Below are 24,470 nucleotides of genomic sequence, written 5' to 3' on the forward strand. Positions count from 1 at the left end.
ACCTGGACATTTGCAGAGTGGGCATCAGGTGGAATGGTTGACTCCTTTCTTTCCCTTTGACTGTGACCCACCTCCCTCCTCCAACCTGTGAGCGAGCACTTGTGCTAAGGAAGCATTTTCCCTGGGTCTCCCACCTCTCTCTAGTTACCATCCTGATTAAGACCTAGTGGCAAAGAGGAGTGATCCCCAGGCCCTGCATGGCCTTGTCTTCACCAGCTTGGTGGAATGACAGAGTGTGGCCCTTCCTCCCCTCTGTGTTCTCACCCATGAGATATGATTGTCCACCACTTGCTACTTTTAGGCATCAGCTTCCAGCCCTCACATATTGCATCCCAGTCCATACCTACCTGCCTGGACTGTTGGCTGCTATTTTTAATGGACTCATTTAAAAAAGTAACTAGTTTAGGTTTATCTTAAGTAATTAATATTCATTAAATCACATGTCTGTGCTGTTTTTCTAAACCACCTAGGAATAGATTTGTATAACCTGAAATGTAACATAACATAGTCCTCCATCTACTACCAAAAGTACCTTGTATAACTAAGTTGAAAGGGTGGAATTTCATAGAATACAAGAAAAAAACAACTGTCTAAACCCTTAAATTGTGGAATAATTCTCTAAGCCTTGGATACAATTTTGGGCAGGCTCTGAAACTCATAAACACTAAAAATAAAAATAAAAATCCTCATTAATTTTAGTTCCAAGAACAATCCCAGTGCAATAATTAAAGTATGCACTTTAGTTTAATAATGGAAACTCTGAATATCATTTCATGTTAAGCTCCTTCCCAAGGCTGCCAGATGCTGCTTCACCTGGGAAGCTTCTTCCTCCAGGGATAAAGTGGGGAAAGACCCAGCGGGGGTGGGGGACTCTTGCCTGCATAGGAGTGGAGTTGTCTAATATCTGTGCCACCTGGGCTCCACGAGTGTCTAATGTTGATTTTTTTCCTGTAGGGACTGTTATGGATCTTTGTTATTCCCCCCAGCCCCTTGGATTTTATTTTCTTAGGTTGGAAGTACAACTTCCTCTTGATTCTTGGTTTCTAGCTGCCTGCCCACTCTCCCTGTGGCCCTTGTGGGCAGAGCCCTGCCCAGTAGGTTGCCACTCAGTCAAGTACATTTCTTTGCCGTCCACACCCAGACCAACCTTCACTGGAAGTGCTGGTCATTCTAGAAGCTGATCCTGCTCTGGAGTCCTCTTTCAGAACATCAGCCAGCCCATCTGTGACCATGAGGTCCCTCTAAGTTTGGATTTGGAATTCATCTGTGGCTAGAAATGCCCAAGAATGCAGTGAATTTCTCCTAGAGGCCCCACTTACCTGGTTAGGTAGAATTGGAGGCCAAGCCAACAGCCCTCCAAGGACATCCTTCCTCCTACTCTCAGGGTGGGTATTAGGTGAAGGCTGGCCACATCATCTCCACATGCCTGGTATACCCTTGTCTCTATAGAGGGGGCGCCTCATTGCTCACTTTGGGGGGGGGGGGGCAGGTGCATGACCCTTGTTGTCTGACTCCTGACTTTGGGGCCTCAGTTTAATTGTCAGGAGGATCCTAATCTCAACCATCACACCCACCACCAGTGTAACCTTGCTGTTCTCCACAGAGGCAGCACCCAATCCCAAGGCCCAAAATGCCCTGGAGACTCTCAAGGGATGGTCCTGAACAGAAGCCAGTTCCCTTTTGATTAAACAGCATCTGATTATCAGGCTCTGTCCAAAAACCACCATCTATCCTCAGTTTAAAGAAAGGAGGAGGCTCTCAGGATAAGTCCATTTTACCCAGATTCACTGATCCTTCTGGGATTCTGTTAAAAAAAAAAAAAAAAATGACAATTTAAGTTTTACCAAGACAGCCTCTTAATCTTTCTAAACTCCCTTTGTGACAGCTTTCTCTTTGTCACACAAGAGTCTGTTTTCTGTGATTACTGCCCAGATAGAGCTGATAACAGGAAGCTCATGGAGGAGTCTGTTGACACATTTGGGCCACAGTGGTCTGTTTTCAACTTCCATCCCCTTTTCTGGGCACAATGGCATAGCTGGTGGGCTTTGTTGCTTTTGGACTGTGTCAATCAGAGTTGATTAAGGGCATCATTATCCATAAGTGACTGCATTTGCATTGGGGAAAAGAGAAACCAGCTTTACAATTTGAAGACCTCCTGCCCTCCTCAAGCAGAAAGGAGGTCATGTCAAAGGGATTCTTGTTTTCACTAACTGGCTGGCAGTTCCCCAGGGTCCTTTAAGAGGCAACCCTTAAATGGCAGAAAGCTCTAGTACTAAGGCAGAGAGAGCCCTGAGAAACAAAAGTGCTGGAAAATGGGGAAACATACTAACTAGCTGGTTCAGAATGAAAGATCTGTAGGGGGCACGAGCACTGGTTTCAGCCAGGCCAGGAGGTGGAGGGTATAGCATCTAAGGAGTCCCATTTCTAGCTGGTTCCATTTTATGCTTTGGAGGGCAGTATCAACACCATATAATTTTAAATAAGGGTAAAATTTTAAGCAGCATTTACATGCATTTCATTATTCCTAATCCTTCACTGCACTTTTAGTAGTTGTCTAATAGAACTGTGAAGTGACATTATTCCCTATTTATAGATGAGAAATGTGCCAGCAAGTTGCAAAAACAGGACTGGTTGCTCTTTCCATACCACCTGTTAACCAGAGAATTTTCCCAACTTCTTTCTTTAGACCAGAGACTGAACTTCTTACCTCATCACAGTGAGAATAATAAGTGCTTATGAATGTTCTTTCCCATCCCTAACTCCCCAGACAGGTCGGTTCTGGAACCACTTCTAAGCATACTCCAATACAGCATTACATACAGCTACTTAACCCTAAATGAGTTATAATTCTGCCAGAGGAAATCAAGCCAAGAATAAGTGTAGAATCCAGTACAGGTTGGGTATCTCTTATCTGAAATGCTTAGGACCAGAAATGTTTCAGATTTCAGAGATTTGGGGATTTTGGAATATTTGCATAGGCTTTCCTGACTGAGCATCCTAATATGAAAATCTGAAACTTGAAATACTCCAAAATCTTAAATTTTTTGAGCATTACAAATTTTGGATTTGGGGATTAAAAATGCTCAACACGTGTATCACAAGAAGCAGAGTTCTTTCATTTTACTGCACATGGCCCACAAGTAGACCACAGACCAGGCCAGAGGCAAGAGGGCAGGGTTCCTCTTGTTACTCCACTGTCAGAACTGAGGACCATTTTTCCTCCTAGAGAAGAAAGAATGTGGGGAGGAGGGTGGTATGGACAGCCTTCAAGATCCTTAGCTTCTGAGGGTCTTCTTGAACCCTAGGAGACTTGAGTGAGATATGGCAAGGACTGCTGCCCCTCCCCCATACATACACACCTTTCTCTCAGGGAGTTACTTGAGATAAATGAGCCAAGAACTGCAGAGACTTTAAATTATTCTGTAATGTAAATTATTTCTGCTTCAGTGCTGAAATTCACAGAGATTTGCATTTTAGAGCTTACCTCTAATCTTGGAATAAAACACTTTTTCATCCTTGTTGAATTTTAGCCTTCAGGAGCAGGCAAATGAGGTTGTTTCCTTTTGTTTCTCTTTTCTTCTTTCTTTTTACCTCACAATTCCTAAGAGAGAACCTTATTCTTGGAAGCTATGTTAAAAGGAAAATGAATCAACTGTACAATATACCTTCTAAGGTTTATAACTATTCTCTTATTTTTGATTAAAATACCCCACTAAGATGGTCCTGGACTTGAAACTCATTTGCTAGGAGCAAGTAGAAGAACTTGGCTTCTGAACCCACCTGGGAAGATGGGTAGATCCTTGGTGCATGTCAGAGGAACTAGGCAGTGCTTCAGACTGTCTTTTCCACAAATCCATAAATGCTTTGTGATCTGGGTGCCCTCTTTGTCCCTCTTAATCATCGTGTATTGACTGAAAGCTTGCTCAGGAACAGGTCTCTGCTGAGTGTGTGTCCTGCTTTTTAGAAGTTCACAGTTCCACCTGGGTGGAAACCCCCAGGGCAGTGTTGCCAAGAGTTCAAACAGGAAGATCTTAAAGATACAGAGGTGGTACAATGAAATTCACTTGGGTGAATCCAGGAAATCAGGCTTGTCAAGGATGAGGAGAAGAAAGGAATCCATTCAGTAGAAAAGTAGAGAGGAAGGAGGGGCATTGAAGGCAAAGACAATGGCATCGGGTGCAGGAGAGGTCTGGGAATAACCAGAAGGAAAGTAGAAGAAGGAAAAGCTGGAGAGTTGCAGGAAAGAAGCCCAGATTGTGAGGGGCCTTGTGTATAGAGTTCAAAAAGGGGTCTTTTATCCCATTGCCCATGAGATCCTTTGGAGCCCTTTCTATAGGAGAACAAAATCTTCAGTTTGGGAAACTAGTGGCAAGACAAAGGGTGAATTGAAGGATTGAGAGCTTGGAAATGTCTTAACTTCTAGGAAGTAGGGTTTGAGTCACAGAGGAGTCACATACAGTAGCCCTCCTCTCTAGGATCGCCATCCATAGATTCATTTAACTGGCACACTGTGTTCTTAAAATATTAAGTGGAAAATTCTACAAATAACCAGTTTCTAAGTGTTTGAATAACTTTCATCACAGTATGTTGTTACCATGATTTTCTTTTATTGTAAGTTATTGTCTGTCTCTCATTGTGCCTACTTATAAATTAAACTTTATCATAGCTACCTATACAGGGAAGAACACAGTAGTATATGCAGGATCCCTTACTATCTGTAGTTTCAGGCATCTGCTAGGGTTCTTGGAACTATCCCCCATGGATAAGGAGAGACTACTGTATTTTACTGTGGCAAAGGAAAGTGTGAGATGATGTGACAGAGCGTGTAACCAAGCGGACTCCCCATTTTACCAGGAACCATACAGACTTGGGGTACAATGTACACTGGACTCCTGGAGGTTTACAAGGAGGAGCTCTGCCTTAGCATCATCCAGGAGAGAAAAAAGGGGTGGGCTTACTTGCCCTGCTCCACCAGTTGTGTCATTGGCCTTGGTTTATCTCACAGGATACTAAGCCCCCATAGCTATAGGGTAGGGAGCCTACCTACCCTATATGTCCCCCATTCCACATTGCAACTTTTTCCCAGTCTGGCTGGTGTGAGCACCAACTAAGAGAGAGAAGGAGCAGGCAACCGGGAGAATCAGAGAAGGCTCATAATGCATGTGCTGTCATTCACAAGGGAGCTCAGCTTACAGACTGTGACAACAGGAGGGACGGGTACAGTGAAAGGAGGAGGTTGGGAGCAGTGGAAGATGCATGAGATGGCCACTCAGTACAGTCAACAAGTATACCTACAGCCTTTCAAGGAAGAATGTTGCAGCAATAGTAAAGGACTTGTGTGTTGCCTTTCTGTCCATTTGTACCTTATAGCCTTGTGTTTCTTAAGGAAAACATAATGTGTTATTGTCCACACATGGCCCCTGACTTACAGTTTGCTTTATGAACTCAATTTTACAATGGGTTTATTGGGGTATTAAATGCACTTGTGACTTACAATATTGTCACTGAAGATGTGCTTACCTGGATGTAGCCCCATTGTAAGTCAAGGAGCATCTGTAGTTGTAAAACCATGTAATGGGTCAATTTCTTAATTTGTGGGGAAGGAGGTAGAAGCTACTACTTTAAAAGTGATGGAAAATTCAGGAAGCACCTGATCACAAATATCCTTCTCGGATTCTTTGTGCTGCAAATGGCAGCCCAACCCTCTTGGCCTGGACCATAATAGCAGGGATGTGCTGACTCTTGGGACCTCGAGGGAAGGCAAGTATGCAGTGGACCAAGCCTTCCAGAGCCACACACTCTCTCCCACTTGGCCTTGGGTGTGTGAGGGCTTCATTTTTCTTTGCATAGAGCCTGATCTTCATAGGGTTGGATCTGCACTTGCCTCCACAGCCTAGTTTTGCAGCCCAATTTCTGTTACCTGAAGAGGTGTTGACTCGCCACACCTGCCTGACACTTCCCAGGGAGGATTCCCCTGGCTCAGACTTACCAGATACTTACCACTGGACAAACCAACTTGGGGCTAGGCTGTAGATTTTTTTTTTTTTATATAGGAGGTAACCAGGTGCCACATGGATGAGGGGAAATAGTGTGTAAGAGAGGGGCTGTGTGTCTGCAGCGGGGAATAGGGGTATTGCTGAGGAAAATGACATGTCATCCACTCCAATCTAAAGCTCAGAATACTGCTGTTTCCAGAGGATGTGCCTATACCCTGGTTCCCCAGCTGAAAAAGAAGTTAGACACAGAGCTTCTGCCGCTCCAGTTCTGCATCCTGCCTTCCCTGCTACAGTGCATACCAGTGTTGCTTAGATTCAATTGTTTTCCTGAATCTCTCCATCCCAGCTCTATCTTCCTATGAGTTCTGCAAATGTACTTGCCTCTAGCTATAGCTATAAACAGCCAGAGACACGCTTAAGACAATGCTCATTGACTCCAGTAGGGCTCTCCATTCCCTTTGCATCTCCCGCCCCACAGATGAGGTTAGGTAGATTTAAATTTTAATCAGTTAGATCCGTTGTTTTTAATGGGAATTTAAATTGAACTAGAGACCGAAAGCATTTAGGGGGGCTGCAAGTCACTCAGCTAGGACCTACTAAAGCATTTCCCCTGGCTCCAAGATGGGTGGTGGTTTGCTGTGGTGTAATCCTCAGTGCAAGCCCCTTCTGACTGCATCTCAGAAATTAGTAGGTGACAGCGCTTTGGGAATAGGTAATTTTCTTTGACTTTGGCCCCTTAAGTCAGAGAATAAAAGTTTTCTAGATTGATTTTGACCAAGTTCTTTGATCAGTGGGACTCACAGGTCTGTGGTGTTACCTTCCCCCTAGGCCTGGATGACTAAAATAAGGGAAAGGAAGGGGGTAGGTGCTAGAAGATGTCTCCACCGCTGTGCACCACCCCCCCCACCTTGGACCTTCCCATAAGTTGGGGCAAGACAAGCAGGGACATGTTTAATTTAAGAAACCTCAGCCCTTCAACACAAAGGATAGCATATACATCATACACTGAAGATAGAAGGGGATCCCTTGAACTCCTTCATGCCAGGAACTGAGCCTTACAGTATGGTGACAGTGGTAGCGGTGAAGCCTTGGAGTCTTGGACATACTGGGTTTTGTTTATTCACAATCATATCTGTTTTATATTTTTATATTTTACATGTGAAATATATCAAATATACAGAAGTCTTTTCTACATTTTTATTGGTGCACTCTAGTTGTACATATTGATGGGATTTACATATTTGTACATGCACACAGGATAATAATATAATTTGGCCAATATCACATCATAGCACTTCCTCCCTCCCCTTCTCCTTTCCTCCCACCCCCTGGTTCCTTTTCTCCACTGATCTCCCTTTGATTCTCATGAGATCCACCCATTACCTTTCTTTTCCTTTTCCTCTCTAACTTTCACATATGAGAGAAAACTTAGGGCCCTTAACCTTCTGATTTTGACTTATTTCACTTAACATGATGGTCACTAGTTCCATCCATTTTCCTGCAAATGCCATAATTTCATTTTTCTTTATGGCTGAATAAAATTTCATTGTGAAATATACAGAAGTCTTTAAAAACTGAGGCATTGTCTTAGTTCATTTTCTGTTGCCATAACAAAATACTTTAGCCTGGGTAATTTATAAAGAACAGACGTTTATTTGGCTCATGATTCTGGAGGCTGAGAAGTCTAAGAGCATGATGCTGGCATCTGCTGGGGCTTGGTAAGGGCCTCATGCTGCATTATAATATGGAGGAGGGCATCCCATGGGGAGACAGAGCAAGTGTGCCAACTCCAGCCTCGATTCTTAGAAGACACTAATGCCATCCCCGGGGCTGCATCCTCATGACCTCATCTAATCCTAATTACCTCCCAAAGGCCCGCCTCCAAATCTGATTAATATATGAATTTCTAACATATCACCTTTGGGAAACACATTCAAATCATAGCAGACATCCAGGTACCACCCAGATTTGTTAATGTTAGTATCTTGCAATATTTTTAAACATGGAAATGATCCATTACAAATATCACTAAAGCTCCATCTACTTCTGTAGATCATCTCTCCTCTGTAATTAGTACCTGGAAGTTAGTTCAAGTCATGCAGGAGCATGTTTTTATATTTCAAATATAAATGTCCATATGCGTAAACATCATCCACATGCCTAATATCACTTTTAATGGTTAAGAAATGTACAAAAGTAGCATTCAGCCATGTGAATAGTTTCACAGTTGGTCCTAACACTGATGCTCCCTTGCAGAAACCACAGATAAGTTATATCACCTTTTGAGGTACAGGGAAGTGTGTGTTAAGGTGCTGCTTGTATTACTCGTGGCACAATCCAGATGAACAATCAGGGCCTGGAAAAAGACCAGCTTGATATTCTAGAGGCAATATCAGCAAGCCTTTGAGACTGATTTGATGCATATATTGGCAGGAGTTACAGTGAAGGAATAATAAGTATGATTCTAGTCCAGGTACTGGAGGGAGATTGATGCTGGTCACTGAGCTCAGGGGCAGATGCAGGGATGCTGCTCAGGTTAGGTGATGGATCCTCTTTTAGACCTGTTGAGTTGGAAGCAGCTGTACAGCATACCAGACAGAAAATTTCAGGATGCAATGAAATATTTGGACTCAAAATTCAGGAAAGAGACCTGAGCTGGAAATGCCCTGTTGGGTTCTTTTAGCATCTCATGAGCATTCACTTCAGGAGTTAAAATAGCTTGGTTTAAGAAACTTCACTGGCATCTTTACCTGGAATAAGTAGTGTGGGTCAGACTCGCCGGATTTCTACCAAACTCTTGACAAGTGTCAGCAAGAGAGCCAAGGCTGAGTTAACAAATTGCCATGTCAGCTTCAAAGGTTAGAGTTATGCTTGGAACATTTTCCTTCTGATCATCTGTAGAAATTTTCTCATTTGTGAGGTTGTATAAATCCTCTCTGAAGGTAATTTCTGCTTTCTGATTGTATCATACCTTAATGTTAAAGAGTTCATAGACTTTATTAGCATTTATACAGACTTTTTTCTGTTTGCCCAAACTTGCCACCTTATTTTGCTTCAAGGTGCCCGACCTTTCCTGGGATTCAATGACAGTACATGTGTAACCCAGTGCATCATTTCTTTCCCAGAGAATCCTACTCTTGAGTCTGCAGTGAATGATTTTCTGCAGGGCAGGAAACAGAGGGATCATACCCTGTTTTGCCTGTATCTCACTGCAGATCTTACTGGGGCCTGTGGTTCACTCTCACTACTTAGCAGTTAGCTTTTCATGGGAAAGTGTCTCCTTTTGTATAGGGACAGATGCCTGTCCCCATCCCCAATCTCTGCCCCAAGGCCAGCAAGTTGTCCTAAGCGGCCTCCTTTTGTGTGATTGAAATCAGCCCTGACTGGCTAAAAAATGTGGGGTGGGGTGCAGGAAGAGTTTGGGTAGTTGCTGCTGTTGAAAGGATCCATAAAGACCTGGGGCATGTAGAATAGGGAGTGGCTGCAGGTGGGTGGGCCCTAGTTTTTTCTCAGTCTCTTTCTTTTATCTTCTCCTCCTCCTTCTCATTCATCTCCCCCATTCTTCTTTCTGCCTTCTTCCTCCCTACTTCCCTCTCTTCCTCCTCTTTCTCCTTTCTCTCTCCAAGCTCACAGGGATGTCTCAGTATAGCCCCTGTCTAGGTCCCTCTCATCACCTCCTGTCTGTGCCTCCCACTCCTTCCCTTCAGCTCTTACTTGATTCTCCCCCCGCCCCCACAACTGGCATCTGGCTTCCTCAGGACCTGTTCCCTGGCCCCTGACTACACTGATTCCAACACAGAATGACCTGTTTGCTGTAACCCCTCTGAGTCAGAATTCTGACTGCCTTCGTCTGCTTCAGCCTACCACACCGTTCCTGGGCCTCCAGGTCCCTTAGCAGGGAAGGAGGCAGGGTCAGAGAAGCCCACTGCCAGTGCAGGCTATGATGGGGACAAAGTCCCTGAGGAGAGGCTGTGTGGGGCAAGAATTACCAGACATGCCCACCACAAGAACCATATCCCAGAACCCCTTCAATTAACCTTTCCAGGTAGGCAACCCTAAGCATGACTTAAACTCCCAAGTGGGAAGTTGTGATTTATAAACAGTTCCTCTTCGCTATGCCCATCAGCCTCAGCAAACATCACATGGAATTAGACTTGCCACTTGAGTGTTCATTTTATTCATGTTAGGCTGCAGGGAGCAGCTTGCTTGATGCCAACAGTCATCCTGATGTGTTAAATAGAGAATGTGAACTTGCTGTTGAATTCTTCATGAAGACTTCTGATACAAGATTTAAAAAGTTTTCCCCCAGATTGAAAGTCCTATGTTATAGTCACCAGGGCAGTGAATAGCAGTGGGAGCAGATTGTGACCGGCCACATTTAGAGCCTGCCTCCTCTTCCCCACGCTCCATGGCTGTTGTTGCCACACCCTGTGTCCCTTATGGTCTTGAGTCACAGAACTGGCTATTAATAGATTTGCCTCAAGTGTCTGAAACAGGCTTAGAATGGGAAAGCCTTGTCCCACTTTTATACAACTGGAAAACATTACAGAACTTGAATCTTTCAATTTTCAAATAAATAAATAAAACACCAAACAGCCAAGCTATACAAAATCCAGCTTGCACAACTTAGTCACACAGAAACATGAAGAAGAGAGAGAGCTGACTTCCATTTCACAGGTGGTTTTGATTCAAAAAATATGCCGCAAAATCTAGTTCCTACAAATACAGGAAAGGGGTTAGGTTTTGTTTCTAGAATAAAAAGTAAAACTACTCTTGAATGTTTCAGGTCTCACCAGAGTTTCCATTTAATCCCTTTTTCTACTTTTGTCTACCTTACTCGTCTCTCCAGCTACTGAGTCAATCAATACACATTGTGGGAAACTCTCCTCTGCCCATGATGAGAATTAAGAGGGATCCAGTTCCGACAACATGAGTTAATCATCACTAGCAATATTGGCAAGAGCTGGGGATGTTTGTATTCCTTGGGGATGGCTGAGCATCTCTGGATAAACATTCCAGTCCAATCTACTGCCTTCTCTGGGTCTTCCCTCTCCAAACTCCCTCCCCCGTAAAGAGTATGAGCCAAAAGCAAATTGTGGGTCCCTGGTAATTTACAAAGTGAGGATGATACTTCAAAAGAGTTGGCTCTAAGCTGTCATTGGTACTCAGTAATGTGTTGTAATATAATGTATTTTCTTGCAAAATTTTACAGTAGCAATATAACTGTTTTTGCCTCAAAATCCAGCCAGGTTACTTTTAAAAGAAAGTCCAGTATTTGGATTGCCAAACTTCTGCCCCTCCATGATAAGAATGCCCGCCTCTGGGACCTCTAGCTCTTAAAAGCTCAGTCCTTCCAGACAGGTGATTAAGCAAATGAAAAGAAACAAGAAATGCTTTCTGTTTGTGCCCTCTCTTTAGAATAGAAAGATCTACTTGGACATCATCCACACATATATGGAAGTACATGCGACGGTTTATGGCTCCAGCACAAAGAATATTCCCAGTTATGTGAAAAACCATGGTATTCTCAGTGGACGGGACCTGCAGTTTCTTCTCCGAGAAACCAAGGTGAGTTTTCAGTAGATTTCTCAACATTGACCATGGATGATGTTTACAGGTTTGTTTTACTTGGCATTAAAAATGGGATCAGAATCTTTTGTGTTTTCTTTTTAACAGTGTAATAGCTCTTTAGGCCTTGATCGGACAGTAGTTTTCTAGACCAACTGTTGCTAAAAAATGAGTGAATCAGGAAGGAGGTTGCTACAAGTTTGTTGATTGATTTAGTCAAAAAACATTTGTACAATTAAATCTTTTTTCAAAATCCTATTTGCACAATACTTGAATTAATTAAAAATAATTGGGGGGGTGCTGGGGAGATAGCTCAGTTGGTAGAGTGCTTGCCTTGCAAGCACTAAGGCCCTGAGTTCAATCCCCAGCACCACCAAAAAAAAATAAATAAATAAAAAAAATGGGGGGAGGTCAGATATATTTATGATTAAAAAAAAAATTTGCAGAGGATTTATAGATCTTTTCTATGCTAGGCAACAAGCCAGGGTCTGGGAGTAGAGCCAAACATGGGAAAGGTAAGGTTCTGCCTGGAAGGACAGCCTTCTGCTAGAATAGTAGCCTTCATAGTAAGCCAGGGGTGATAAACTCTTCACCCTGGCACCTCTGTTCAAGGAATCGAGTTGGATCCCTAACCAGCTTTTCCTCACACCTCCTCATTCAGCAAGTACATACTGGACACCACACAGGTTCAAATGAGAGAAAATTCCCCAACCCCCCACCCCCACCCCCACTCAGGGAGCAGAAAAATCATCTTGACAGATATGAGAGATTGCTGGGGTACAGATGCACCTGATATTCAGACCAGATAAGAGTCATAATCGGGTGGTCAAGGTGCCAATGGCATATTCAGGAGAGAACTAGAAAGCAACATATCTAGATGAAGTATTGGAAAATAGTGGAAGATTAAATGTGATAGGCAATGAGGGCCAATTGTCGTAGAGATAGGCACAGTTCAGACACTGTGCATAGTAGTTGGGGGGCCACTAAGGATTGTTTTGCTGCACTGGAACATAGTGGCCTGGTGCTTTGACACCATGGAGAAGTCCACCCAATGGGCTATGTCCTGCATTAAAGTAACACAAGAAGTTAGGTGGCTTGTGAATAAACCAGAGTTGGTCTTGAAAGCCCTTTAATGTGTTTGATATGCTTCCTTGTATTTATTAATAAGTTCTTTTTTATGAAATCTGCAAATGCTTATTGAGCAACTGTTAGAGTCAGTGTGCAAGGGATGAAGCAGTGAACAAAACAAGTGAATCTCTCTCCTAGTGTTGCCTACATCATAGGGAAGTTTATTATCCCTGGTGGATTTCTTAACCCAGATCCCTGGCTCACTTTGTTTTTATGTTCAAGATAGGGCAGGGATGTTGAACAGGTGAACTTTTGTAGCATGTTAACAATTGCTGATCCTTATGTGATACTTCATTTTTAGAAGATACATTTGTATGTGCTATCCTTTTTGAATCTCAAGACATTCTTAAAAGAGAGACAGTGTTAGTGTTATTGTTAACTCTAGAGAGTTGGACTTGCCTATAGTAAACCTGAGGTCAAGTTGTAGAGGTCTCTCTAACTCATGATTGTTTTAATTGCAAATTGAATCTTTGCTGAGCTATTGATATACCACTCTCATAAGCACCCAAACTCAATGGAAACCCACCCATTGAAAGAATATCTGTCTCTTCTGCTTAAGTTTTTCCATCTGTAAATACATTTGATCCTTTCTACCTCCAAGTTATTTGTGCGATAGCATGAACAAAAGAGTCTGATGAATTCTTGAACTACTTGACCAAAGACCTATTTTGTTTTAATTAAGATTTTATTTCCTTATAAGGTCACCTGTAGTCTGACAATTATTTGAAGCCCTCCAGGAGTGACGTGTGTCCCCAGTTTTACCATTTGCTTCCCATCACCTCCTGTCTTAGGTTGATATTTTAGAATCATCAGGATGTCCGGGCCCTTTAACAGCAATGCTATTTTTGCTATTTGCCTCATTTTACTTTTCTCCACATCAGGTTGTGGAAAAAGTTCAAGCTCCTTTAAAATAACATTTGGCAGAGCTGGTTTTCAGCAGCATGTCATTACTGTCTCGCACACTTCTATTAACCCAGCCTCGTGAGTGTCTTGCTCAGCCCTGCAAATTTTAAAAGAACCCTTCCTTACTTACCATCCACCTACCCTGTCAGAGAACAGGAAATAGGCCAAAACTAAGGTCCCTAATGTCCAGGGGAGGACAAGAAGAGGCCCCTAACACTCCAGTTACAATGTCAGAGGTGGCCTACAGCCAAAGAAGGCAGCTTGAATTTTAGCACAAGGGGCACGTATTCATCCTTGAAAAAAAGTATCTCTGAGCATGTCCTCAAGCCCATTGTGTAGTGCCTGCTTATCTGACAAGAATATATTAAAATACTCCAAATGGAATTATGGCTCAAACGGTTAGCAAATACAGTGAGGCTGAGGCCCTGTATCACCAAGGTTCTCCTCACACCCACAACACAGCAGCACCCACTGAAATGAATGGATCTTGGCCTTTGCAATAATGACACGCAAAGCCAGTCAGCCTTTGCATTAATAACCCTTTCTGCTTCTAACTCCTTCCTCTGTGTCTCTGAGCAATTTAAAAGCGATTTATTCCAATTCATGTTGGAAGTGGAGACGTGGAGCTGCTGAGGACTGCAGAATGAGTGAGATTCACAAGCTCCTCGGATTTGTTACTGGAGAGGGAACAAGCCTGATCTCCTCAAGAGGTTTAGAGGCATGGAGAAATGATTGATGTTTAATCAGCTCCAAACTCATTATTTTTCTTTATGAGCCATCTTTGAATCTCTGCACCAAGCCTAGGAAAACCTCTGCTCAGCAGAATTTTGTCCTGGCTTGCCATTAGGGGCCCAGGCATCCAGAAGACTCTTGCTTCAGGGAACCTGGAAAGACAGGAGGAATTAATGTAACACTGAAAGAGCTGAGAATTTGCTGGAATCTAGGGAAGACAATAAAAATTTGGATGAATGAATTATTTATCAAAGGACCAGAGACAAGTCATTCAGTCCAGCAAACTCCAAAAGATCCGTTGAGGTCAGCAAATCAGGATTCACTAGAGTGGCGTGTGTTTAATTTTGACTTAAATCTCCATTTCTTGTAATGCGGTTTCTTTCTTCACCTTCCTGTCTTAACCTCTTCATGTCCACCTTCCCCCGTCTTACTTTGGGAAGCTGCTTATCATGTTTGTGATATTGAATAGGGCGTTCACATTCGACACTGGGATGGAAGGGTGTCTATGGTTCTGATATTTGAGCCAGACCAGGTACCTTCCTTTCTACAGTTGAGAACAACTCTGACTGTGGTCAGTCAGGCAGAGCTGCTGCTAGTGCTCATGCTATGGCTGTACCTTTTTCTACCTCACTCCGTTCCCCCTCCAAGCCTTGGGTGGACCATGGTGCTCCTGGTTCCCCACCATGCCAGTTTACATAGAGGCCTGGACAGATTTGGCAAATGAGCTGCCCCATCCTATCCTGTCTTCATGCTTAACTCCTCACCCCCTGCTAAACAGACTTTCATTCAGCTCTGACTTTTCTTACTAGGTTTGGATGGGTTTTGAAACCTCTCTCAGAACCAGGACGTGAGGTTCCACCACCACTGGAACCAGACAAACATGCAGCACCATGAGCTTAAAGGGGCTTTGCTTGTTCTGTTTGAGGTATATTCCCAGTGCCTAGAAGAGCACTTGTCTTGTCGAAGGTACTTGGATACCAGTTAAATATTCCCAATTCAAAAATCAGAATTCCAAAATGTTGCAAAATCCAAAACTTTTTGGGTGCTGACATGATGCCACCAACACAACTTCCAAACAGCTAAACTGATGCAAGGCCATGCTATGCGATTCTGTGACATTGTAGCTGGATTTGAACTTGGGCAACTACTTAGTAAATGTTTGTGAAGTACCAACCTTTGGAATATTGAATGTTTCTGTGAAATATCTCATGTAATCCTCACAGCAACCCCATGAGGTAAAACACCGTTGTTGTCCCTATTTTACACTTGAGAAGACTGAGGTATTGAGAGCTAGCATTACCTTGGTGAAGGTTCCAACTCTAGAGAGAATAGATTATACATGAACTTCCGAGAATCCACAGACAGGCAACCTGTCACTGTTATGGAAGTAGGAAACGATGGTGGCAGGACTTGAATCCTGGCCTCCTGACTCCCAAGCTCAGGCCGTTAATCACTACTTTGTGTCAGTAATCAATTTATTGGGTAAATCAAGGTTAATTCATTGTTCAAACTCCCTCCTGAGACATCTCAACTCAGTTAACTAATAATAATCAGTAAAGTGTATTTGAATTTACCATATTTTGAATTTTTCTTGATGTTCCTCATCAAAAGTGACTAAAACTGGGTTGCAGGTATAGCACAGTGGTAGAGCCCTTACCTAGGACGCTGACACCCTAACTTTCATCCCCAGTACCACCACCAAAAAAAGAAAGTAACTACAACTCATCAAACCCATGCAGTCATCATAAGAACTACCTTTGTCCATGTTTGAAGGAATCTTTGTTAAGTGCCCCACTTATGGGTTTGAAACAGTTCCATTTCACCTTTCACACACAGAAAAATTCCGAGTGCTTTTGCTGGTCTCTGTGTTGGAATGTCTCTACCCTATGCTGTGAATAAAGCGTATGGTGCTTCATGTGCCCTCTTTCTCTCAGCATTAGTTCACAATGTAATTTTAGAGCATGTCATCCCTCTGTTCAGGAAGACTCACTGATGGGGTTGGAGTTGCAGCTGTGGAGATGTTCTGTCATCTGGAATATTCTTGTTAGATTCTGGGCTTCTGAGGACCAGTACAATTTAAATAAAACATGGCCTGTTTTCCCCTGAGGAAGTTATCCCTGGTACTTGAATGCTGTCCTGCTGCTATCTCTTGCATCTATGCTAAGGAAGTTTTCAAGTAGGTACAATGACAGAGGAGTGGAGATCAGGGCCAAAACAATTTGGTAGTGTTAAGGTACCAGTTTGTGGTAAGGCCTTAAGCATGCACAGGTTTCCAGCTGGAGGTGATGAATTTTCTGTGCCTACCTTGTTGTCATTCAACCCTCAAATGTGCTATTTGACCTTAATATATCTGCTCCATCTTAATGTCACAGGTAATGAGTAGACAGGAAGTAAGGAAATACTTGCTTATTGACAGAAGTGACAGAAAACTATTATTTGGTGTTTCCAAGTCATGCATTTCCTACAATCCTAATTAGTGTGACGAGAAAACCCATTGACAAGAAATTGTGTGGTATTTGCTCAAGCTTCCTTCTAAAATAGGCTTGGGAGGGGTAGCCCAAAGTGTTTATTTTCTTTGTACTGAGATATTCTGATGCCAGCAGGGCAGAAGAGTTGGTGCAAATTGTTATTCAGATATAATTAAACCTAGGTCATATTCAAGTCCATTAAGCAACTGCTTCCAATCCTTTTAATTAATAGGTTCAGATTGGTTGATCTGAGGAGATAATTAAATTTTTTCCCCAAGATTTTCCATTGAAATAGGCAAGCATTGTGCTTCTTCCATTTCCTCCAAAGTTGTTATTGACAGTTTAGAGTTGACACTTCCTGACAGGCCCTGATTTCCAAAGGGTGCTGGATCTCTGACTAAACCCATGGAAACCTAGTCTGCATCTTTTTAGTCAAAAAGGCCTGGATACTCTGTGCTGCCCAGTAATGACCTGATAGAGGTCATCTATCAGGCTTATCCCTCCCAAAGTGTGATAGGGAGAGCAGAGCCTTAAGGATGGAAACCCTGAATTCTTCATGCTGAATAAAGCTGGAATGTCCTGGAACACTAGTATATCCCACTATTTTCTTGCATTTCTTCTGCCGTCAGGCCTCTCCCACCTCTGAGCCACAGGGCCAGACCACACCCTGTATTTATCAATTCTCTCTGACAACCTCACTTCGGTTCACTGTGCCTCAAGAGATCCAGAGCAGGAGAGTGGTATAGAGATTTCTCTCTATCCTGCAGCTTCCATACCCTCACCCCCACCCTGTGATCCCCAGTGGCTCTTCCGTCCAAGGGGAAATGACCCTGCCAGCAGTAGGAGCCTCAGCAGGTCTCCCATACTTTGTTTGCCCAACTTCCCTCTCCTTTGGATGTTCCTGGCTATGTGAACTCAAGGTTTGCAGGAAATGAAAGGTTATTTTTTCATCAAAAAACTTTTTATATATACAAAAGTTAATAGGATAGAGAGTTTCTTCAGAAAACCTGAAATTTTAGTCTTTTGCTCCAGAGTTCCTTCAGGAGCTGCATGATTCCCCAATGTCACATGTGGACCACGCTCTGTGTGGCCCTTGTGTTGAATGCCAGACACTTGCATCTTTTGTCTTCGGGGATTGCAGGAGGAACCCAGCAACTTGGACCCTGTGCTTTCCAGCAGAACCTTCTCAGTGATGGCTTATTTAAAGCAGCTGCACAGGGGAGCTGGGGAGAGGGCCTGGTTGCAGTAGAATCAAGCATGCAGACAAATCCAGTTCAGCAGACTCCTGCACTCTCAGGACCTTCTGTGGATGCTCTTCATCATGAAGATAGAAGGAAGCACTGTCCTGGGGCCTCCCAGCCTTTGTCACTTGATGTGCCTCTTGGGACTGGAGAGATTTCATAATTGACTCTGTGATGTGGATAGGAAGAACACAGGCCTCACCAAGCTCAGGCTTGGACCCTACCCATCACCTACCTTCTGCCCTCCAGCAGTGCGCAGAATCCCTGCATAGACAGTATACAGTGAGGCATTTCTCTGTGATGTTATTTCATTTTTGGACCCAGAAATCAGATCCACTGAACTGCAGTGGCATGTCCCCTTTCTCCCAGGGGCTCCCTGCTGCTGTGGTTGCTCCTAAGACTTTGAAAGAATGTGTTTCTGCTGCCATCTATTGTCTGTCTTTGGGGAAACATGTGGCTTGCTTGCTGGAGAAGGAAGCATTGCCTTACAGATTTAGCAACTGGGTACCTTCTCCCCCCACCCAGAGGAAAATAAAAACTGAGATGTTGGTGTCCCCCAGTGAAAACCCCATTATGAAAACCTGTGTTTACTGACCTACCATCGTTTTAAAGCAGTTCCATTTGAACTGTAATCAAACCGCCAAGTGACCTTTCTGTCCCTCTGCCCAGTGTCCCTGAAAGGGCCTGTTGTTCGCTGCTTCAATGAAGAAACCTTCTGTTTAGTTAAGCAAGTTTTTTTCCAGTCATGTCTCCTGGTGAGTTACAGAAAGATGATTGTAGGGCCTTGGTTTTTGTTGTTGTTCTTTTTCTTTTAATACCCCACCACCCTATACTCCACCAACATGTATTTCCTTACTTTTTTAGCAGAGAAGTAGTATATATAGTGAGCTGAGCCACTTCATGAGGGCTTTAAAAGTCCATGCTGATGTTTTTCAGATCTTGGAACAAGCCCCTTCTCTTCGCCCCACCCCACACCCCAGGACCTGGGACCCTTCCAGAGTGTCTGAGGCATCCACAGGAATGGGACCACAGTGCAACCCCCTGTGAGCCAGGGAGTCCAGTCCTGACTGATGTGTTTATATGATGCATGTTTTTCTCTCTTCCAGTTGTTTGTTGGACTTGGGTTCCCTTATGAAGGCCCAGCTCCCCTGGAGGCTATTGCAAATGGATGTGCTTTCCTGAATCCCAAGTTCAACCCACCCAAAAGCAGCAAAAACACAGACTTTTTCATCGGCAAGCCAACACTGAGAGAGGTAAGCACCTCTGAGAATGAATTCTACTTTCAATTACAAGGATAATAGGGGGTAGGGCGTAGCTCAGTGATAGAGCACTTACCTAGCAAGTTCAAGGTCCTGGGATCAATCCCCAGAAACATGGGGGGAGGGGGAGAAGAAGAAAGAAAAAGAGAATAACTGTTTACTAAGTGCTATCGTAGGTAGTCTTCTTCGTATCTATGGAGATTTGGTGCCAGGACCCCACCACCACCACCACACACACACACACAGAGACACCAAAATCTCTGGATGCTCAAGTCCCTTATGTAAAATGGCATAATATTTGCATAGAACATCCTCTTACATATTTCAAATCATCTCTGGATTACTTATAATTACAGTGTAAGTGCTACATAAACAGTTGTTTTACAGTGTTGTTTAAAGGATAATGTTAAGAAGAAAAAATCTGCCCATGTTCAGTGTAGATTCAGTTTTTTCAAATGTTTTTGAATATTTCTGAATCCAAAGACGCTGAACCAGGGACAGGGAGAGCAGAAAACTGACAGTGTTATTAGCATCATCCAGCATGGTTGTGTGGGAAGGGAAAGGTTTGGAGAGCTGATCCTGGAGCTTACAGAGATGAATGATTCAGTCCCATCAGATTCCAGGATTGGAATCTGCATCTGCTTCCATAAAATAAGGACTGTCTTCCCTCTATGCCAACTGTCTAACATAGACATTCTAGCCTTCTGATGGCAGCTGAACTCTTCTTATCTGTGTGTTGGGAGCTTAGGAGGAGATCAACTGAGTAACATATTTGTGGAGAATCAACTCTCCATGATGAGCTGTTGAGAGAAAAATAATTGGGCCATGGATGTTCTCCAGAACCTCAACCTCAAGACATGTCGCTGGGGACTCAAGTGATATGCCTGTTTTTATAGCCCACCATCAGCAAGCACCACCCTATGAAGTGGTCCTGCCATTGCTAGGACCATTTGCAGAAGCTTTGCTTCAGTTGCCTTCAGAGATCAGCTTGTAAATTCACAATGGGTGATGAATCACCATTGAGGAAAGCTGGATTTGATTTGGGGCAATAAACAGGTCATTTGCAGCTAAGTGTGAGTGATCGAGCTGGGTGCTTCTGTATCTGGTCAGAAATAGGTGTGTGCAAGAAATCATAAGAATGATTTTCTTATTATTTCTATGTAGTTAGTAGGTGGCACTGCAGATTGCTCCCCATCAGTGAAGTTAAAACAACACCCTAGTCCTTCAGTGCCTTCAGCAGGGGAATTACGCTGATGGACAGCCCTCCCGTGATGTAACCATGACCTTTTAAAGCATTTATGTTTTCAGTGCTGCTGCTTTGAAACCCTTCTGGGTCATTTTCTCTAAACCTATCATAACTGTATAACAACTGTTAATGTAGTACATAAAATACATTTTTTTAGTGATCTTTATTAATGAATCAGGAATCCTATCAGTTCATAGAACTGATTATTTCAAGACTTCTTTTCTTCAACCTCCTCTGTCATTAGTGAAATGGACAAAGGAGATGGAAAATCAAGAAGAACCATAGATTATCTCAAAAATGTTAACTATGACCCAGATAACCTTTGACAAGGGTTAACTGTATGTTTGCTTACTTTTTCCCTTCTGCTAGTATAACTTGAACTCTTCATTTTGGGGAGTGGTTTCATTTTGAGAGGTCTGTTCTTTCACTAGTACTTAGCTCATCTGAGTGCCAGGTGCCATGAAAGGCACTAGGGCACAGAGATCAGGAACAGCCTGCCACTGAAGAGCTTATTTGTTGAAAGGTCTTAAAAGACTTTCCCCAGCAGGGAGAACTTCTCAATTTAGAAAGCTTTACTTTAGTATGTGACTGACTTTGAAACACTGGAGTTTGGGTGGAAAATAGAGTTCAGTCAACCCTAGTGGTTTTTGCTCGTTTTTCACAAATAAAAACTATATATTTAAGGTTTACAACTTGATGTTTGAAATGATGCACATTGTGAAGTGATCACCACAATCAAGCTAACATATCTGTCACTATTCATTGATGAGACTGTTCTTTCCCATTGCGTATCATTCATAGGTTTTCCTTTGGATGTAGAAAATCTCAGAAGTTCCTTCTGCCTAAATTGCACATATTTTTTTTTTTATAATTTCCCCTATTTTAAAACTGTGTGATAAATTATACATAATATAAAATATTTTAGCCATTCATAAGTGTGATTCACTGGCATTTAGTAAATTCAGTGTTGTGCAACAATCACTATTATCCATCTGCAGCCTTGTTCATCATCCGGAGCAGAAACCCTATCTCTTTTAAACAGTAACTCCCCATTCTCCCCTCCTCCCAGCCCTGGAGAACCAACTTTCCCAGCCCTCTCTCCAACTTTCTGTCTCTATGAGTTTGTCTACTCTAGGTGCTTGATGTGAGTGGAATCATGTGCTTGCTATTTGTTCTTGGGTTTGGCTTATTCACTTTAATGTAATGTTGTCAGGATTCATCATGTTGTAGCACGTGTCCAAATCTCACTCTTTTTTTAAGGGTAAATATTCTATTGCATGTATTTACCATGTCGAACTTACCCATTCATCTGCTGATGGACATTTGGGCTGTTTCCACTTTTTTTTCTATTGTGGATTAATGTTACCATGAACATTGGTATACCCCTATCTGTTTGAGTTCCTGCTTATGAATGACTCTTTTGGTCATAAGCCTCCAAGTAGAGTTTTGTAGTTTTTACTGATTTTAAAATAGTTTCAGTCATACAGAAAAGTTGCAAAAATAGTATAGCATTCTGGTATACTCTTCATCCAGCTTCATCTAGTGGTAACATTTTACAGAACCCCAGTACAATTATCAAAAAAAAAAAAAAAACACTAATGCCCTAGTATTATCTGAACTACAGAGTTTATTTGCACTTTGCCATTTTTTCCACTAAAATCATTTTTCTGTTCCTGGATCCAATTCAGAATCCCACATTGCATTTAATTGTCATGTCTCCTTAGCCTCCCAATCTGTAAAAAGTCAGTCTCATTGTCGCTCATGACCCCCAGTGCTTTTAAAGAGTACAGGTCAGTTGTTTGTACACTGAATGTTTCCTGACAAACATTGAGGACACTCCAAGCATCGCTGAGTCAACAATGTAATGTTACATGGCTCAGATCAGCCAGTACAAAGTTATCAAGAAAAGTATGTTCATTGTTTTCTGTCAGTTGCCATCATTTAGTAATTTGCTTTCTGATGAGGTCATGGAAGGTTTTCATTCTTTATGCAATAAAGAGAGAACAGACATTGGAACTGCTGCCCGGGATGATGCCACCAGCCCCGAAATGAGATTCCCGTAGAAAGACAGTGTGGACTTCTTTCAACAGTTGCTCAGCAAGTGACCTCAGACAGATGACTCCATCAGTCCTGGGCTCCCACAGGAGGGCTGAGAGGTAGAAGGGCAGTTGACAGATGTTTAATGCATCCCTACAGGGTCTGTGGTACTAGTGGCTGCATTGAGGGAATTCAACAAGACACATTTTCTGTTTTCAGCTCCAAATCTGATCTGGAAGAATGATAAGACAGCTGCATAATCAGTGGGAGTGCATAAGAAATAACAAAGCGGTTTAAGGAGGGAAGTTAGCTTGGCGTTGTGCCAGACGGAAGGAGAATGTGCAGGGTTAACTGAAAAGGATTGGCAGATGGGGCTGGGCCTTAAAGAGGAGAGAGCACTTCAAGCCTGAGAGGCATGAATGTTGATGAACTGGGGGAACCCCAAGAAGGTCAGTTTGCCAGGAGGACAGGTTCCATGGGTAGCTCCCTCCAGCAACACCAGACAGCTCTGAGAGGGGCTGCCTCCTCTGCCCTTTCAGCTCTCAGAAGCTGCCAGACCCCCCTAACCAAAGACGCTTTTAATGAGGAAAAATCTGTCAATAGGTCACAGACTTCTAAGGATCAAAACCCCTTAGAAATTAGATTTTTTTTTCCCCCCTCAGGAAAAGGAAATTTTAACCTAAGTATATATAATTACAAATCTCTTTTTGCCCATGTTAATATCTTTTATATCCAGCAACAATTCATCCAACATAAACTGGTCCATATCAATATAGGTCTCTTTTTTTTACCTTCACTTGAAGAGAAGAGAAAGTCTAGAGTTCTAAATGTGAGTTTAACTTTGTTTTTGTTTTTGCATTGGGCCTATTTTTAAAAATACAATGTGTACTCAGAGGGGAAAACATTCTACAGTGCCTTAAGTTATACTTGGTTCAAGTTATACTTTAATATAAATTGGATTTTCATCTTCATATTTGGGAACATATTAGTTAGGTTCCCAGTCATTATTCTGTCATTTTGTAAACTTAGAAATTCTCTGACTTCAGGATTTTTTTGTTTTGGGTTTTTTTGGGTTTTTTTGTTTTCTTTTCATAAAGAAAACCCATGTTCTCCTTGGAGATTTAATAGCTACTCTGAAGTAATGTCTCATATTTAATAAGATTTTCATTACTTTTACAAACTATACTCCAGTAAATTTCCTGATTGATACACAATGAAGTAGCTGAGATCAGACGGTTCTCAATAAATTAGCAAGGAAGAACATAACATTCAGAGGGGCCTAATGAATCACAAAATGCCTCCCTCATAAAATTAAGCAACCCTCAATAAATGCAGATGAATAAAATGATAATGGCTTAGCATTTTGTATTTTCTTAGTGCTTAGAGCAACCTTGTAAATATGCGCAGGGATCTTAAAGGGGGGAGGGGTGAGAGACAGCTTCTGATGTATAAATTGCTAAATAGTGACATTGATGGCAACTCTAATTTACTCTGATTCCAGCAGAAGGGCAAATTAGTTTGTTCTCTAGGTTACAAAATGAAAATAATGCGACATTTTTGCTCATCTTTACAAAAGGTCTAATAGGGACATAAATTCAGTCCTGGGAATTTTTTATGTTGGCGAGTTTTAAGATTAAAAGGCTTTTGTTTGTCTTAAGTCATTGGCACCCTCTAAATAGTCATCTTCTTTCCTTTACAAAGCTAATAAGTTGTTGAAGGATCTAGATTTGAACTTTTCTGGTTGTTGGGCCTCTATACCTCAGAATCCTTATGACTATGTAAGAAACCCAGTAAATTATATATGTGAAGGTGATTATGCAATGCCTGACCCAATGTGGGATTTCATTCATAGGGACTGAATTCAAATATGTGCAGAGGAAAAAACAGGTTGC

At 42.4% G+C, this 24,470-nt stretch overlaps 1 protein-coding gene across 7 annotated transcripts in view; it reads left to right on the plus strand.

Moving 5' to 3' along the window:
- Positions 1–24,470, plus strand: part of Mgat5 (alpha-1,6-mannosylglycoprotein 6-beta-N-acetylglucosaminyltransferase) — a 321,612-nt gene that overhangs the window by 269,281 nt on the left and 27,861 nt on the right. For all 7 annotated transcript variants that reach the window (XM_047544029.1, XM_047544030.1, XM_047544028.1 and 4 more), the window contains 2 exons: positions 11,415–11,564; positions 19,143–19,289. In XM_047544029.1, coding sequence (XP_047399985.1) covers positions 11,415–11,564; positions 19,143–19,289 — 297 coding nt within the window. The remainder of the gene's footprint in view (positions 1–11,414; positions 11,565–19,142; positions 19,290–24,470) is intronic.

This window comes from Sciurus carolinensis, chromosome 3, assembly GCF_902686445.1.
Source record: "Sciurus carolinensis chromosome 3, mSciCar1.2, whole genome shotgun sequence".
Classification (NCBI taxonomy): Eukaryota; Metazoa; Chordata; class Mammalia; order Rodentia; family Sciuridae; genus Sciurus; species Sciurus carolinensis.